Genomic DNA, 17,599 nt, shown 5'->3' with positions numbered 1-17,599 from the left:
CATGCAGCCCTCTACTTGGTAACAAATGCAAGCAGTGCCCAGCACTCACAAAGCCTATTGGCATATACTGTACTCACATTCTCATCCAGCATGGTCTGGGCAACCCGGGCCATCACTGTCTTGGCATTGCTCGTACTCTTCCTGTTGATGAAGACAACCCCACCCAGGTACATTATCAGGCCCACAGGGCCCATGTACAGCAGCTCCTTCTTGCCGATCTGAACACAGTTATCTGGGAGGATTTCCATCAACCCTAAGCCCAGGGCGAAGGGAGAGAGTGTAAGCAGCCCACCCACAATAAGCCATGACAACAAGAACACCCTTCTCTCCACCCACAAACCAGATTGGCAGTGTACGAGTGACCCAACCCAGGCTTGCTGCCAAGCACCCAAAGTGAATGGGTGCAAGAGGCTGCATGTACAGGAAGGGCAGCAGCAGCCAGAGAGCTTTGCAAAGATGATCCCTTGCTGATTCAGAAGCGTCGCTAGCTTGCAAACCACCACGTGTCTTTCGGCAGCTTTCAGGCATTAGACACCGAAGAGACTTAGTCATAAGAGGATGGAATGAGAAGGGGGCGTGGGCGGGAAGAGACATTGTAAAATAACCACCTGTTCAACAGCTCTGCCTCAGGGGCTTCCTAGGTTCTGCAGCAGGAGCATGGCAGAAGGGACCCATGTGCTTGCCATGGCTAGGGGAGCCTCTTCCTCTCTAACAGGGGCCGCAGCCCAGAAAGGCAATTTTTTTTACGTTTTGCACTTACAGGGTGGCAGCAGGAGCCAATGGCTGGAGCAACGCGCTGCGATGGAGGAAACTGCGGTTTTATTCCCAACTCTGCCATCACTCCTCACTTTGCCTTACACCCTCCCTGCTTACTCCCCTGTCTGCAAGATGGGGTTACAACACCACCACCTTTGGAAGAAACAGGTGATCCTAGACTCTAGTTGTGTTTGTACAGCACCTGCACAATGGCTTCCTGGTCCATGACAGGCTAAGGCACTATGATAAATAATAATAATAATGTCGTCTCAATAGCTGAGCCACCAGACAGGTTGCAGCTAGAAAGTAGGTGTACCACAGTCTCCTCCCTTGTTTGAAGGGCTCCATTAGCTTATTTTCTGGTGGTTTTTTGTTAAAACCCTTTCACTACCCCTGTCATGCTAACGTTATCTATTAAGATGAACAAACCTTTGGGACGTACCCAAGCGAGCCTGACAGTGCAACAAGAGGCATTCCAGCTGGCATATCTACCCATGGAAGGATGATGCACAGGATCCAATTACTGTCCCAACCTGGAGAAAGTGGAAGTATGGCCTCCAGGTGTCACTCCACATACCTCACTGCCTGGCTGGCCTTTTCTGTCTTTGCAGGACAGAGGGCTGCAAGCCAACCTTCCTAATTGGACAGCCTTCAAATTCTGAATGAAGTAACAGGCCCTAAGCCATGGGGAGACCTTGGCCTTTATTTCAGGGCAAGGGCAGAAGAACCTTTCCACTCAACTGAAGGCTAAGACTTGACCCATGCCTGCCATGGGTCAGTAATTGGGGTGGTACAGCTAAACCTGTTCAGAGCCTCAGCGAGCTGTAGTAACAAGTATCCTGCAGAGGATCACTAGAGAGCATGGGCAGAAGGAAAAAGGGGGGGCAGCCACATTCTTCTCCCGAGGGGGCACGAAGCCAGTCAGTGACCATTCAAACTAGGACTCTCATACCCCTGCTGTAAGCCACACTGAGTCCCTCTTGTGTGCCTGTGTTTGATTATCCCACTGCTGTTCTTACATCTGCCTCTGAAGCATCTAGCAGTGATCACTGTCATGGACTGGATACTGGACTAGATGGACCTTGGGTCTGATCCAGTCTGGCAATACCTAGATCACTACGTACCAGGCTACAGAGCTCAGCACTTCCACTGCTCTGTGGAGAGAGCCCAACCACAAGTATACCCCTCCCTGCTCACCCAATACCCCATTACACTGTGCATCTCCCCGCTCAAAACACTGCTGTAGCTTTCAACATCGTAAATGGCAATTCCTGTAGGCAGAACTGACCAATGCACTGTGTGACATACAGACAGGTCTCCTGGAGCCTCTTCCACTACAAGGCTTGGAGACTCCCCAAATCAGGGGCAAGCACAGGATTTCCCCAACAGCAAAGCTAGGTGCACCCAACAGTTCACTTTCAAATGAGACCGCTTCTTTCCCAACCCAAGCAACTCACCGATCATGTCCAGGATGCTCTGATGATTTGACACGATGACACATGGCTCCTTGATCTGGAAGTTCTCCAGACCTGTTGCCTCAAACCTCAGGCCATAAATATACTTGAAGCTCTTGACGATATTTTTGATGATTCTGCATAGAGAGAAAAAGAGAAGAGAGGTCAGGGCAGCAGGTCTCATGGAGTCGATAGTGTCTGCATTACGGTGTGGAAGATGCAGCACTAGTGCAGGAGAAAGAATCTGTTAAGGCAGACTCTCATTTACCTGCTCTCACACATGTCCTGGGATATCCCTGCATGAGCTGGAAGCTGCCTAATTTGCCCTGTAGTTTATTAGGAGGGGCAGGAGGATGTAAAGTCCTTCAATTCCTGTCCCAAACAGTTGTCACATAATCCCACCCTCATCGACAGCCTCCCCGCACAAGGTCTTACACAAGGGTACCTTTGGATCAGCTCCTTCTGTGCAGTACAGCACACTGCTCCGCAGAACAGTCGCCCTCCCAGATCAGAGGTGTGCAGAGAGGCAGTGAACCCCTCATAGGACACTTCAGTGCCAAGGCAAGTCAATCAAACTACCATTTGCTCGCCCCCTGACGCCAGCACTCTGCCACAGGCCTGCTGTGCTCCAAAAAGGTGTGACATTCTTCCCCAATCTGGGAAATTGCTTTGACTTTCTCAGTCCAAGCTACATAACTGAAAGGCCCATATAAGCAAAGGGCAAACAAGTTATCTACTGAGCTCAATGATCAAACACACAAACTACAGGATTTTGTAGACCTCTCCCTGGAAGTCATATTTGTTTATTTCTCTTCACATCTATCTGCACCATCATTGTAAGACACTGCCATCTGCAGGGGGAAAGCTTTGTCTAGTGAAGCAGCCCACTACAGGAACCAGGTCAGTAGATTCACCACCTGCCATCTTCCAGCATGCAAGATGACTAGACACGGTACATTAGCCATTATGTAATGCTACTTGAGATATCTGCCTAATGCAACTTATTTGGAGAGATGCTCACTCCAAAGAGCTTTGTGGGAAGGCACAGAGCAGCTTGGGATCCTTCTCAGTGCCATCTTTACCAGTTATTCTTTACAAAGAAGCAAGGGTTCAATCCCGCAATGAACTCAGAGGAGAGCTCTGTATCTGTAGGGAGCACCACTGGCTTCAATGGGGCTCCCCACACAGGTACTGGGGTCCAGCCGCATTGCTACACTAAGAAGAGCTGCTTCAGAAGTTCTGGCAAGAGAAAAGTTGTTTCCTGAACCTGTTGGAGATGGGCCATGCTAGCCCCACTGTTGGGTTTCCCCAACACACTCAGTCTTGCCTACTGAGTTAGGCTGCGGGCTCTTTGGGCAGGAGCCATGTTTTCAGGAGAGCTCAGCACCCAGTGACAAGACATTGGGCTGAGCACTGACGATGTGACTCAGTTTTGGGCTCAGCGCCCTACAGCACAAGCAGTCATTGTTTCTGAAACCAAGGGAGCCAATTTACAGCAATCTGGAAACAGCTGGATTAGTTTCTAGTAAAGAAAGTGAGAGTTTGGCTATTTGCTGAGGGAATTCCATGGAGCAGAGACAGGATGACTGGTGCAGCCTCAAGAACCAAGACCCCACCCTGTAGAAGGATGCACACAAGCTTCCTGCCAGCAAGCAGAGATTAGGGTGCTGCTCCTACCACCCACACAGCTGGGTGAAGCCCTTATGGAATTAAGTGCCAAGTGAGAGTTTCATTTAAATTAAGGTTAGCAGTTAAAAACCAGAACTTCCAACTGCAAGCCTCCCATCCCTCTTCCCGGCATGCCACAGGGCTGGGACGAACAGAGCAATGACAGGGCCAGGGGCATTCAGCAGCTACCAGAGATAAACTGCCCATACATTTCTAGCACCTATGCAAAGAGCCTGCTGTGCTGGATAAACCCCACATTTCACTGCTCCAACGCTCAGCCCTTCACCTCCTGCATGCTAACAGCTATGGGGGGGGCAGGGGATGGTGCAGCCAGTAGGCATCCCCATCGGAGAGGCAGAGGAAGCAAGCGCGTATGCTGGGAGTGTGCTGGAAGCTAACAGCCTCCCTCAGCAGATGTAGGGGATAAGAGAGATGGGGTGTGTGTGTAAAACACTTGAACACAAGCTGATTTTGTTTTCTGTGCTTAAGTGCCAGAGAATCTCACTGTAACACGCATGCTGTTTAAGACAAGAGACTTGATCTAATAAGAGAAGAGTGTGTGTTTGGATCTGCGCTTAGACGCCATAGTGGTGGGACAGGGTCCCCCGAGCTCAGAATTGGAGTGTGGGGCCCAGAGATCAGCTGACCAGTGCATACTGGCTGTTGCAGGTGTGCGTGTACAGCTACTGCCACCTACAGGGGAGGAGGTGGAAGATGAAGGTGTGACAGCACATCTGGAACGTGGGAAGGTTAATGAGGAATCAGAGTATTTCATGCTCCCCTAATGCTGGCAGGGGAAGGAGAGGGAGGGGTGTCTTGTTAAAGCGGCTCTCAGCTTGGGGGCAGAAGGAGCGAACACCCTAACCAGACCTTCTCACACCACGGGCAGCAGCAGCTCTCTCCCACCTTTCCACATGAACATGCCAGACAGCCAGGCACAGCCCCGCTTGCCGAGACGAAAGTTCCCCCCACCTCCCCTGCACCAGGCTTGAGACTGCCTGGGTTGAGCATTTTCACTCTCCAATAAGCCCCCCAGCAAAAGAGATGGCCATTTCGGAACCTCCCCATCGGCAGGGAGCAGCAATTCTGTAGCCAGACAGGGCAAAGGCTGCAGTTTCATTTGCGCCCACACGGCAGCTTCTGCCAGCACAACTGTTTGTGCAGCTGCGCCCACCTCCCCACGTACCTTGGCTCAATGCATTTGATTTCACACAGCACCTCAGCGTGAGCCAGCATGTCCAGGGGCATTCACACAGAGCAGCAGACTCCCGGATGCTTTACCTCCCAGCTCTGCACAGAGGCTGGCTAAAGCAGATCATCAACATGGTTAGAGATTCCTACCCTCCATAAGAAACAAAACACAGGCACACGCACCCATGTCCCAAGCTAGGCCTCGGTTAGGGGGCAGACATGGTCAGCTGCCCTGGTTACTAGCAGAGTTTTAGCCACACAAGCCAGCATGCCTGCAGTTGGTCACAAGCACTCTTGTCCATACTACAAGTTAGGGTTTTCTCTCCTCCCTATCATCTCCACCTAGCTCTTATATGGCACTTTTCATCTGCAGACCTCAGAACACTTTAAAGGAGGTAAGTGTTATCCTTATTTTATAGATAGGGAAACTGAGGCCCAAGCCCAGCAGAAGAGGGACAGAGCCAGGTATAGAACCCAGTTCTCCCAAGTCCCCATCCTCTATCCACTAGGACACCCCTCCAAGCATTTCTCCTGCTCTACCTGGATTCTCTTCATTACAGCATGGCTTCTGGGAGGGGACCACTTAGTTCTTCCCAAACCCTGCACGCTCAGGACAGTACAGTCTCCTCAAAAGCCCAACTAAATTTGAGAGAACTCTGCAAGTAGTTTTGGTTTGGACTGAACAGACTGGGGCTTTTACAGCCAGCTGAGTGGCATGCCAGAGGTGGACAACACCCACACCCAACGGAGAATACATGGGGCACTGTGCCAGCACTAGGGCTGGTCAGGACCGGTTCTTCCCCTGCAGAAAATGGATGAAAATTGACAATTTTTCACATGTTCAAGTTTTCCCACAGGAAGAGTTCAACTGGTCAAAACACCAGATTCAGGCAAAGCCATTTCTGACAAAACAAAAAACGAGAATGAGAAAAGCAGCAGCTTTCTGCAAAGATTCTCATTTTGTCAAAAAACGATTTGCTATTAACAAAGTTGATCAAAGCGTCTGACTAGCCCAACTCAGCAGCTACTTGTTTTCCTAGACAGAAGCAAGGTCAGGAGAGGGCAACTTTTCCTCCTGGATCATTACTAAATCCTATTGATTTAGGGTTACTAGAGAGATGCCGAGCGAGCCAGCGGGAGTCACTGACAGGACAGCACTCACTCCCCAAACTAGTCAGGTCAGCAGAATACCAGACGTGGTTTGATATCGGCAGGACTGGTGCTAGAAGACTCAAGTCCTCTATCTACCAGACACAGCCCAGGTAATGCAACGTGAGCACCTCTGCATAGCACTGATCACAACACAGCAGGGCCGGTCAGTCTGGATGTCTGTGGCCTACCCCGCACAGTGTCTACGCCAAGACTTGGGAGAAAACCACTCCTGCAGCTGGAGGAAGTGGGGCTTGCACCAGGGACACTGACCCACAGAGAAGGGGACTGAGATAAGATTCATTTAATTCAGTAAAAAGAAAAGGAGTACTTGTGGCACCTTAGAGACTAACCAATTTATCTGAGCATAAGCTTTCGTGAGCTACAGCTCACTTCATCGGATGCATTCAGTGGAGCTGTAGCTCACGAAAGCTTATGCTCAGATAAATTGGTTAGTCTCCAAGGTGCCACAAGTCCTCCTTTTCTTTTTGCGAATACAGGCTAACACAGCTGCTACTCTGAAACCTGTCATTTAATTCAGTGAATCACAGCCCATGGACTGGCCTACAGGAGACCAATTGGCCTCCAGGGTGAAGCTAATGGCTCCTGTCTGGTGTGACAAAGTTCCTGCTCTACCTTGGTGGGTCTTGCGCTTATTGGTGGATTTGCTCGCCTCGGAGACTCACAGCAGCCCTCAGTTTGGCTGTTTTTGTGTACCCACAGTCCAGGTCAGCTCCTCCTGTGTCTGACCAGGAGTTGGGAGGTTTGGGGGGAACCCGGGCCTGGTCTCGACTCTAGGTTCCAGCCCAGGGCCCTGTGGAATGCAGCTGTCTCGAGTGCCTCCTGGAACAGCTGTGCGACAGCTACAACTCCCTGGGCTACTTCCCCATGGCCTCCTCCCAACACCTTCTTTATCCTCACCATAGGACCTTCCTCCTGGTGTCTGATAATGCTTGTACTCCTCAGTCCTCCAACAGTCCGCATTCTCGCTCTCAGCTCCCCGCGCCTCTTGCTCCCAGCTCCCCACACGTGCCCCACAAACTGAAGTGAGCTCCTTTTTAAACCCAGGTGCCCTGATTAGCCTGCCTTAATTGATTCTAGCAGCTTCTTGATTGGCTGCAGGTGTTCTAATCAGCCTGTCTGCCTTAATTGTTTCCAGAAAGTTCCTGATTGTTCAGGAACCTTCCTTGTTACCTTACCCAGGGAAAAAGAACCTACTTAACCTGGGGCTACTATATCTGCCAGATGGAAATCAAGCCCGAGATGATTGGCCACTACCTGCGTGAGTTTTCCATCACTTACAAGCCAGTGAAACACCTGGCAGACCTGGTATCAGTGCCACCTACTCATCTAGGTTCATTCCTCTGAAGTAAATGATGCTTTGGGAAAATATTTTCTATATGTAAATAAAGAAAATGCTCCTGCAAAAAACCAACCCCCCACCCCCAAAACAAACAAACAAAAAATTCTCCTGTAGCCATCTGGCCTGACCCTGTCACACTGAGAAACTACAAATAAAGTAGGTTTGCTTTTTTCTGGTTCTCAAGGTGTCCGAATGAGCCAGTGCTCCACACACTCAAATAGAAACCTCCAGTGATTACCAACCCAGGCTGCATTCAAGTCTGCATCTTGACAGATCATTTTACTATAAGAGCAACGAACAGGAGACTGGCAATTGCTCAGAACTAGCATGCACAAACACACACACCAATTCGTTCTTTGCAGGAATCAGAGGCAGAGGTTTAGCCCATTTTGTCTCATTCCAGGCACAAAGTCAAAAGGATTGTGTGGTGGGGTTACGAGAGTCAATGTGACTAAGTCAGCACAAGGATCACCAGTATCCTAGCCATGAGAATGATCCAGTTTCCAACTCCACCTCCCTTCCCTCGCCAAACCAGAGGAGAGGTCACTGCTCGGGAAACTAGGGCTCTGCAGAAAGCAGCAGGAGGAGCTGGTTACATATTAACCAAGAACACATACTGGCAAGAATGAGGGGATGGCTTGATGTTGTAAGAGGAAGGTCCAGGTTGCACAACATGTGAGGGAGTTGCCCCGAAACTGCTCAGACCATAAAGGGTGAAGTACTGATCTGGAGCAGAGCCAGAGCACACAGGGACCGACTCATTCAGCTACAGTAACTGGGCAAGAGGAGGGGCATTGCAGCTAGGATTTCCTCCAGTACATGTGGTGACAGTATTACAAAGGTCATAAGCCTCATGCTAGTGAGAGAGTCTGCAGGGGACAGGAGGAAATGGCATTCCTTTACCTCCCTGGTTACTCAGGTGGGGTAACTAGGGGTTTCTACCGGCATAGCTACACTGTCCAGGCTTTGTAGTCTGTAGTACAGATGAATCCTGTCTGTCTTCCTACAGTTCCTGACCCTACTGCTGCTCAGTCTTATGGAGTAGCAGCTGTACCAAACTGACCTAGCTGACTGTTTTCATGGCTGCCCACAGGGTTAGAAAGAGCAGCCAACCTGCTGCAGCTTTGTCAGATCCCAGATGTCACTCCAGGGCCTCTGCTCTGTGTGTGTAAACAACACTGGCTCAGCTGTGCTCGCTTCATGTTTGTAAGGTTCTTTTCAACACTACATGCCAGAGGCCAAGTTCTTATTTTAAAACGAGACACTTACGTTCCATACAAGTCACAGGCCCTCACCTGAGAGAGCTTCCTGACCACCAGACTGGATTTCACAAGCCTCAACAAGCCACACTTGATTGTTAAACTAAAACATTAAGTCTAATTAATCAACCAACATGTTATCAGAGACCTAAGAATGTATTTCCAAGGGCATGTCTACACAGCAACTAAAACCCCCACAGTTGGCCTGTGCCAGCTGACTCAGACTCACAACGCTTGCGTTGTGGGGTTGTTTAATTGCAGTGTAAACACCAGTGCCTGGAATCTAGGACCCTGTGAGGTGGGAGGGTCCCAGAGCTCTGGCTGCAGCCCAAGCCAGACGTTCTGGTGTAGACCTTCCACGCCACAATTAAAACATCCCCATAGCCTGAGCCCTGTGTGCCTGTGTCAGCTGGCACAGGCCAGCTGCAGGTGTCTAACTGCAGTGCACCCCTCCTCCCCCAGCACCAAAATATATTGTCAATGCAGGGTACATTTCATGCTTTTGAAGTTCTAATGGGGCAGGCTACATGTTGGCAGCTTTAATGGGATTTCACAATCGGCTGTGTGTAACGAGTGACATCTGAGCCTCACGTTGGCATACAGCGACCTCTTCTCGGTCATGTTGGGTTTGACGTTATGGAGCCAGGAGTTGAATCAGCGGCAGGGGGCAAGGATCTCTGTACCAGGCCATAAAGCCTGCCATGGGTATCTCTAAGCTGTGTGCATCATTTATTTAGTCAACTTTCATCAGTGCAGGTTAAACCTTAATTCACTAGTCTAGGTGCAGAGACTAGAGAATGGAGCCAGGGTGACATGCCCAGAGACTGGTGCTAAGGGTTAAAAGCCAAAATCTACACACTTACTCCTCATACCATGACCCCCACCCTCCCAGATGTGTGTGCAGGTGTACACACACACACACACACCCCCTCTACCCTTCCTACCACCTTTGGAGATAGACTGAGAATAAACTGCACTGACTTCAGTGATGCTACCTGAAGACAACAGTAGGGGAATCACTGGCACCCGAGTACGGAATTAACCCAGCAAACATTTGGGTCCCATAACTCAAAGTTTGAATCCAGAACTTCTGCAGGTGCACAGCTCACACTTCAATTCATCTGGATCGGAGCTGAAACACAAAGCTGAATTAGGCACTAACTGCTTACAGAAATACCAAGGCACAACACTATTTCAAGTACACACACACACACACACACACACACAGGCAGTTCAGCTGTGCTCAAAACACCAGCCCCCAAAACTAACCGTCAGCTCTGCTGTAAAGCCTGGCACCTGTCCTTCCTGGAAAAGGCAGGGTCAGCCCAGCCCAGCCCCGCCCCTTATCTACAGCAATAGTGTATTCTGTACCAAACAGAAAAGGAGTACTTGTGGCACCAATTTTCTGAGCATAAGCTTTCGTGAGCTACAGCTCACTTCATCGGATGCATTCAGTGGAGCTGTAGCTCACGAAAGCTTATGCTCAGATAAATTGGTTAGTCGCCAAGGTGCCACAAGTCCTCCTTTTCTTTTTGCGAATACAGACTAACACGGCTGTTACTCTGAAACCTGTACCAAACAGGAGATGCAACATGGATACTCTCCCCCTCCCAGCAGGGGACTTGGCTCACAGACAATCCAGGAAGCGGCTATGCCAGAAAGTCTCTCATTCAGCATGTGCAATCCCGCCACAGTGGAGCTGGACTTTAAAATAACTTGACCTTTGTTCTAACCAGAACAAGTTAAGCCAGGAGCCCCCACCACCAGCTTTCCTCAGGAGGCAGTTTGCCTCTAGGCAGGCCCAGCACTATCTGCCACCCCGGGTGGTAATTGGCCCAGGACTCCTGGAAGGTTGTTTAACTAGTAATACCCAGGGGCACCAAAATACCAGCTTACCTTCCCCCTCCCCCCCAGTATTGAGACCCCAGAACCAGCGCTGCCTCGAGGCATAGCATTACGGCAGGCCAGCTGCAGGTTTTTAATTGCAGTGCAGACATACCCTTTGTGGCCCTGAGAGCCTCCGCACCTTGATGCCCCACATCTATAAAAAGTGTGATACTTTGGATGAAAAGACTAAGCACAATGATGAGAATTACTATCATGCACAATCAGAGGGCCGGGGTATTGGCACGTCTCAGAGGGAACGATCCTGCTAACATGGCACAATACATTCAGAGTTCATAGACTGCAAAGCAAGTCATCATACGCCTGCCAGGATGCATGACCACCACAGAGCAGCACTAGGTAGGCAGCTAGTGTGGCGGTGCATGCTGGTACAACACACATTTACAGTTAAAGGGGCACGGTTTAGTTTAACACCAAGATAGAGACAGTTCTACAACCCTCTGAATCTTAATGAAATCATTTCCACTGGACTTTTAATTCCATGAAAGACAGTTCTACTTGGATCATTTCCCAGGGGCGTTTGTAACTGCAGAACTGTGTTAGGTCAGTTGTGTATATAACCTTTGCAGCACGCAGGGCCATGCTGGCAATATCCCAGGAAGTGGAGGACGGTGGCTTATTTGTATGCATTTACATGCATTGAGTCACTGCATTCCCCATCCCAAAAAACTCATTTTGAGGAAGTACAATGCCTGGTTATCAGAATAGTTACATCTTGCATCTGACGAAGTGGGTTCTAACCCACAAAAGCTTATGCCCAAATAAATTTGTTAGTCTCTAAGGTGCCACAAGGACTCCTCGTTATTTTTGCTGATACAGACTAACATAGCTACCACTCTAAAATCTTGTCTTCAGTTTCCCCATCTGCCACGTCAGTCCTCTGCTCACTCTCTTGCCTGCAGTCCCTCTACACAAGTCACTATTCTTGCTGGTCTCAACTCCCCACCCACTCCGGTGAAAAATCCTTCAGACCCACCCCTCACCCAGGAGGGCCAAACCTATCACTCCAGTGATCCAGGCTCTTGACTCTCCTACCACACTTCTACTGCAGTTTTGCTTCCCTCCCCCGCCCCACACACACGTAGGCAAGGGAAAGGAGACCAGAGTAGTTGAGATGTCTGGGTGGTGATATAGAGAGAACTAATTTAAAAAACACAGACAGACAGCAGAGCCAAACAAGGACAAGTCAGTCAGCTCTCCAAAGAATGCGTGCTGGGGAAGGGAAAGCCCTTGAATACTGTTCTCTTTCTGAAGTGAAAAAGTCTTCAGACCAAAGTGTTGCAACTACAAACGCTATGATATCATAAAGACAATTTCCCCAACGTGCCGATATTTTTTACCCACGGCTACAGAACCCTTTTGGCTATTTATCAAGGCAACAGAATTTCTGACAGATCAACAAAACAAAAAGACTCAATGGTCCACACAGAAGGCAAGATCTCAAGAAATATACACATCGGAAAGTGATGAAAGATTCAGAGTTCTCAGTGAATGACCCAAGGAAATTTTTAAACATCTCATTGTAGCAGGACTTTCCCTTCAAGTACAGCGGTTGCTTTGACAACATTAGAACACCGCCTCGGAGGTCAAATGAAGTACAATTAGATTTTTCTTCCTTCCTCCAGATCTAAAGAGAGGTCATGGTAGCGAGATCAACAGCTAGAGCCCAGGAGAAGTAGTTTTTGCTTTTATAAAAGTACTTTTACATCAAGCACACTTTCGGCCTGCTTTGAAAGGACAGTTGTATAGTCTCAATAGATTGAGGTGTCTTTCAGTTTTGTGGTGGTTCCTACAAGCCCTTCCGTATCCTCAGCTGAAGTATGTTGTATATACTTTGCAGAAATATTCTTTAGCACAATAATACTGGTTCCTGTTAGACTAGTGTTCTGTAAGAGACAGCTGTATATGTAAACAGCCAATAGATAGGTCAGGTACAAGTAGATAACATGCAGTGCGGTTCCTGAGTTTTGAGAGATCAGTATCTGTTGTTGTGCACTATGAATGGCTTAAGAGGTGGACACAAAGATGCGGGGATTGTTGCGTGCAGCTCAAGGGAAATCTAGGTAGACTATTCCTATCTCTGGCCATGGCAGGCCACTGCTGTCAAAAGGTACACAGCAGTACCAGGGCACTGTTTTGACAGCTACACCTTTGTATTTAAAATAAAGATTTGAAGCATGCAGGGAAACAGCCATTCTGAATCAATTCATTTTGCTCATGTGCAAGCTCAACACAGAGTTGCTGGCTTCTGCATCCCAGATTACATCATGTACCAATAGAAGTCACACTCTAGCTACTAAACTTCCACAACAGGATTATTACCACTGCACTGTAGTGAGACTACAAAAATCACTCGCTTGTCTCAGACCATCTTTATTTACTATCCAGGGGCATGTCATTCCACCTACCACTAACACATAGCTACCTCCAGGGTGGTACACAGAAGCTGCTTAATAGCACACAGCTACAATTAGAGATAGGACATGAATAAGGATGTCAGACCATGGAAACCATCCAAGGAATTTACAGATGTAAAACCACAACTGGAATTTGGCTAGGACTCGAAAAGGTTAACATCCCTACACTTCAGAAGAGGGTCAGCTTAGATACCTACCGGTCAGCCCCGTGTTTTCACATCTTATTCAAAAGACAGCACCTCCAGCTACACACTTGAGAGTTAACAGACAAAGCTGACAGTTTTATGCGTCAGGATAGATCTGTGTTTGCTCTTTGAAAACCCCTTTGGTTGATCACAAGATTATAATTAACCTCATATGACCCCAATGCAGAAGCACCCTCATGCTGAACTAATCACTAATGAACTAATCCCATAATCACTGCTGTTTCAAACTACTTTTTGAGGAGTGGGGAGGCATGGGGAAAGAGGACCGTGGCAGCAGACATGAACAGGAAGCTGCCACATGTGCACTGTGCGTAGAGAGAACAGAAGCAGAATCTGGTAGCCATGCTCCAACATACAGACAAGAGCAAAGGGACACACCGCTTTCAGAAGCGACAGCTATAACTGTAGATAGTTATACAGGATCCCAAGGATGGTTTAAAAAGCCAGCAGCCCTTTGACAGGAAGGTTCCCAATACAGCCAAGTGGCGTCAGCATGGAGTGAGCAACAGTATTTCCCAGTTGAGGGAGAGGCTTTATGGTCCTGCTCCAGTTCAATACAGTCCTGTCAGTTATAGGACTAGCAGCACCTCTGAATGCTTGCTGGTCTGAGTGCACCTCTCACGCCTTATCATGCCTTTACCTCTCCTGGGGTGGAATGCCACAGTTCTCCCACTCTTACCTAGGGGCCGGCCTATCAGCCATTCTTATCCCGCAGGTTTGACTGCGTTTTTGGCTGGACTCCGAAGGGGTCTGACCAATAGTCTACAGATTCTACAGTGACAAAACGGCCTTCTTAAAACCAAGAATTGTTTATATTGCAGTAGGAACAAGGCATTTAGATGTTAAAAAAAAGTCTACCAGCATGTCTATCTTACCTAAAAGTCCTCTGATGGTAACCTAGGCAGGCCTAGCTTCTACAGACACCTTAGCAGGTTCCTGCATTGCAGTCTGACTTGCCAAAAATACACCCCATCGCCCATAGTGTTCCTTTTTAAACCTGCCACCACTCTTCTGATGGCCTGTATTCCGAGGCCCTTTCCTGTCCTGGCATCAGCTCCTAATTCTCAAGTGTTTGCTGAGCAGTGGCTTGTCTTGAGCCATTTTCTCCCCACCCCAGCCCTCCATTAAACTAAACCAATACAGTCATACAGTAAGCATCCCAATAACCTGGGCAACATACAGTATTCATTAATTATTGCACAGCCATTCTAAATCAGGGTTCGTCAATAGGCAAACCAGCACCAAATCTGGACAGCCAGACGCTTTTGAACAGACCTCAAAAATATGTATTTATTTTTTTGTCCAGAGAAAAAAATAAAAATAATTGACTACCCCGCTCTAAATCCATCACACCTGTACCTTAGCTCCCTGCTACCACAATGGATTTTTCACATTTGTAGATTTCTGGGAAGTGGTCAGGACACATATGTGCCTGTAACAGGAAATGGTAATATAGAGTGTCTCTTTTCAGTTGCCCTCCCTGCTTCTCCCACCCCCCGTCTCCCCCCCAGTTCCAGCAAGACACTTTTGTTTAGTCAGGGGATCTATCTCCCAGGACAGTGACAGGAAATTCTACAGCCATCTTCAGCTTGCCTGGACTCTATACAACACCACTTTCAGTAGTGCCAGAGCCAGCATGATCAAGATACTACAGCTGTGAAAGTCCCAAGTGTTCTCAAAAAAAGTGTTCTTGTGTGACTAAGCGATTTCCCGAAGATCCTCACCCCAACCAGGACTGAACATTGTCAGAATCAGAGCAACATAACCTCTAAATGTAGCAATACAAACAGAAGTCTTATCTTTTCCACCAACAGAAGTTGGTCCAATAAAGTACAAGCTTTTGAGCTACACAGAGCTCTTCTTCAGGTCTGGAGAAGGAAGCGGCGTATCTGAGCTAAATGTGAGTTGGGACAGATTGTTAAGCAGAGTCAAAACAGGTTACCTAGGTAGTGAGCTGTATTCGGGCCTTTCTTTTACGTTAAGTGACTTCCAAGCTTTCACATCCTCCTCTGGCGATTTCAGTAATCAGGTGCATTATTGCGTAAGTGACAAGTTACTCAATCTAACAGATCACCCCGCTCAGCCTGCTGTGTTTGACTCTAGGCAATGGGGTGGATAAAAAACTGAACAGATTAAAACTGCTTGAGTCATACAGTATTTAAAAAACCTCTGTCCAACTAATACATGTCCTCCAACTAGCAACTGAATGCATTAAACCTACAGAAAATCCACACTCCCACTTCAAAACAAAACTACACACCTAAGAAGCAGAAAGGAGGACATTCTAATAATAAAGAGTCCCAAGGATGTTTATGGGGCAGATCACATCTTAACAGAAACTTCATGAAGACCTCGCCTTCATAAGGACACAGGTCACCGCCCTGCCAATTTGCAATAGCTTTAACATCTGTGGCCTGCGCTGTGCAGGAAGTCGGACTAGATGATCGTAATGGTCCCTTTTGACCTTAGCATCTATGAATCCTTGGGGCTGCAACAGCAACTGGATACAGGGACAAACAAGGTTAGGAAAGTAATGTATTTTTAGCCACCGCACCTTCTAATGCAGGTTAACAACTGGAAAGGAAGAGAGCCAGCACCCTGTGGCCTGACACCCCTTGGCAAGCTACTCGTGGTAAATGGGCCACAGCTCCATAGCTTACAGCACCTAACCACCAGAGTTAAAAGTCGTCAGTGCTTTGGTTGTAAGCCTCTAAGGAGGTGTGTCGTTTTCGGGGGGTGGGGTGGGGGGGGCCATTAACATCCTAGCTCTTCCTCCTCCCAGTTTTGCCTGCTACCAAGGCCTGTAAGCCAACAGAAAGCAGTTACCTGTTTTAGCCTCCTATTGCTCAAGTCATTCAGAGCTGTCACAACACAGCATTTGTGACCTAGCTGTTGCGTTGACAGCAAAGGATTGCAGCACCATGACTACTGGATGGGGCCATCACTGAAGGAAGGGCGAGTCCAACCGGGCTATCACGAGGACAACACTGGGGTTACAACACAAGACTCGTTTCGGGGTGCGGAGCCTTTCCACACTGGCTAACTTTCCACACTGGCAGGGCCGAGCGGCACAGAGGCGTGTTCACAAGCGGCCCCAGGACCCAGCGACCGCCCTGTCACACCCGGCTGGCAAACAAGCCCCCCTTTAAAGCGCTGAGCGCCCCCCCAGCCCGGGAGCGCAAGGGCCAGAGCGGGTCCACGGAGCTGGCGGGTCCCCAGGGGGGCACACGAGTGAGCAGCACCCCGAAGGGCCCAGCCAAGGCCCCCCTCGCTCAGCAGGTTCACCCCCTCCCCTCCCAGTTTCCCCACAGGCTGCCCGGGGGGCTTGGCCGCCCGGCTCCCCACCGGAGACCGCGCCCGGGGGGCGCTTCCCAAGCCGGCTCAGCCGCTCGCGGGGCCGGAGGCGGAGCGGGGCCGGGGCCGGGGCCGGGGCCGGGGCCCCCCCGCCCCCGCCGCACTCGCCTCATGTTGCGCACGGTGCGGCCGCCGTGCCGCAGCAGGCAGAGCGGGACGGCCAGCGCCGAGGCCGCCAGGCACAGGACGCAGTAGACGCCGATCTTGAGCTGGAAGCGAGCGGCGGGGCTGAGCGCCAGCAGCGTGGGCAGCAGGAGCAGCAGCAGCAGCAGCAGGGCTGCGCCCCCCAGCAGCCAGCTCGGCTCCATGCTGCCCGGGACCCTCGTGGCCGGGCTGCGCCTCCGCGGCCGGCCGGGGACGCGGCGAAGTCAGCCCCGAACTCAGGCCGGTCGGCCGAGGGGCGGCCCCCGCCGCCCTTAAGGGGCGGTTCGCGCACCCCGCCCGGGGGAGGGGATCGGCCGGGCCCGCCCCGCCTGGCCTGGCCTGGCCGCGCCGCGTCTCGTCTCGCCGGCCCGCCCGCCCTCCGGCCGGGGCTCCGCTCCCCCGGGCCCGCCCCGCGCGCTTTCCTTCCTCCCCCGACACACTCACGGACTCTTCTTCCCCTGACACACTCCCCCCTTCCTCCCCTGACACACTCACGGACTCTTCTTCCCCTGACACACTCACGGACTCTTCCTCCCCTGACACACTCCCCCCTTCCTCCCCTGACACACTCACGGACTCTTCTTCCCCTGATACACTCCCCCCTTCCTCCCCCGACACACTTCCCCCTTCCTCCCCCGACACACTCACGGACTCTTCTTCCCCTGACACACTCCCCCCTTCCTCCCCTGACACACTCCCCCCTTCCTTCCCCGACACACTCACGGACTCTTCT

At 50.1% G+C, this 17,599-nt stretch overlaps 1 protein-coding gene across 1 annotated transcript in view; it reads right to left on the bottom strand.

The window, feature by feature from the left end:
* Nucleotides 1–17,123, bottom strand: part of AGPAT2 (1-acylglycerol-3-phosphate O-acyltransferase 2) — a 28,762-nt gene extending 11,639 nt beyond the window's left edge. The window contains exons 1-3 of the mRNA XM_074973814.1: nucleotides 16,831–17,123; nucleotides 2,214–2,347; nucleotides 78–253 (exon numbers count right to left, since the gene is read on the bottom strand). Of these exons, the coding sequence (XP_074829915.1) occupies nucleotides 78–253; nucleotides 2,214–2,347; nucleotides 16,831–17,030 (510 nt within the window). The 5' untranslated portion in view covers nucleotides 17,031–17,123. The remainder of the gene's footprint in view (nucleotides 1–77; nucleotides 254–2,213; nucleotides 2,348–16,830) is intronic.
* Nucleotides 17,124–17,599: the final 476 nt, after the last annotated feature.

This window comes from Natator depressus, chromosome 16 (assembly GCF_965152275.1).
Source record: "Natator depressus isolate rNatDep1 chromosome 16, rNatDep2.hap1, whole genome shotgun sequence".
Taxonomy (NCBI): domain Eukaryota; kingdom Metazoa; phylum Chordata; order Testudines; family Cheloniidae; genus Natator; species Natator depressus.
This window is presented reverse-complemented; position numbering and strand designations above follow the sequence as displayed.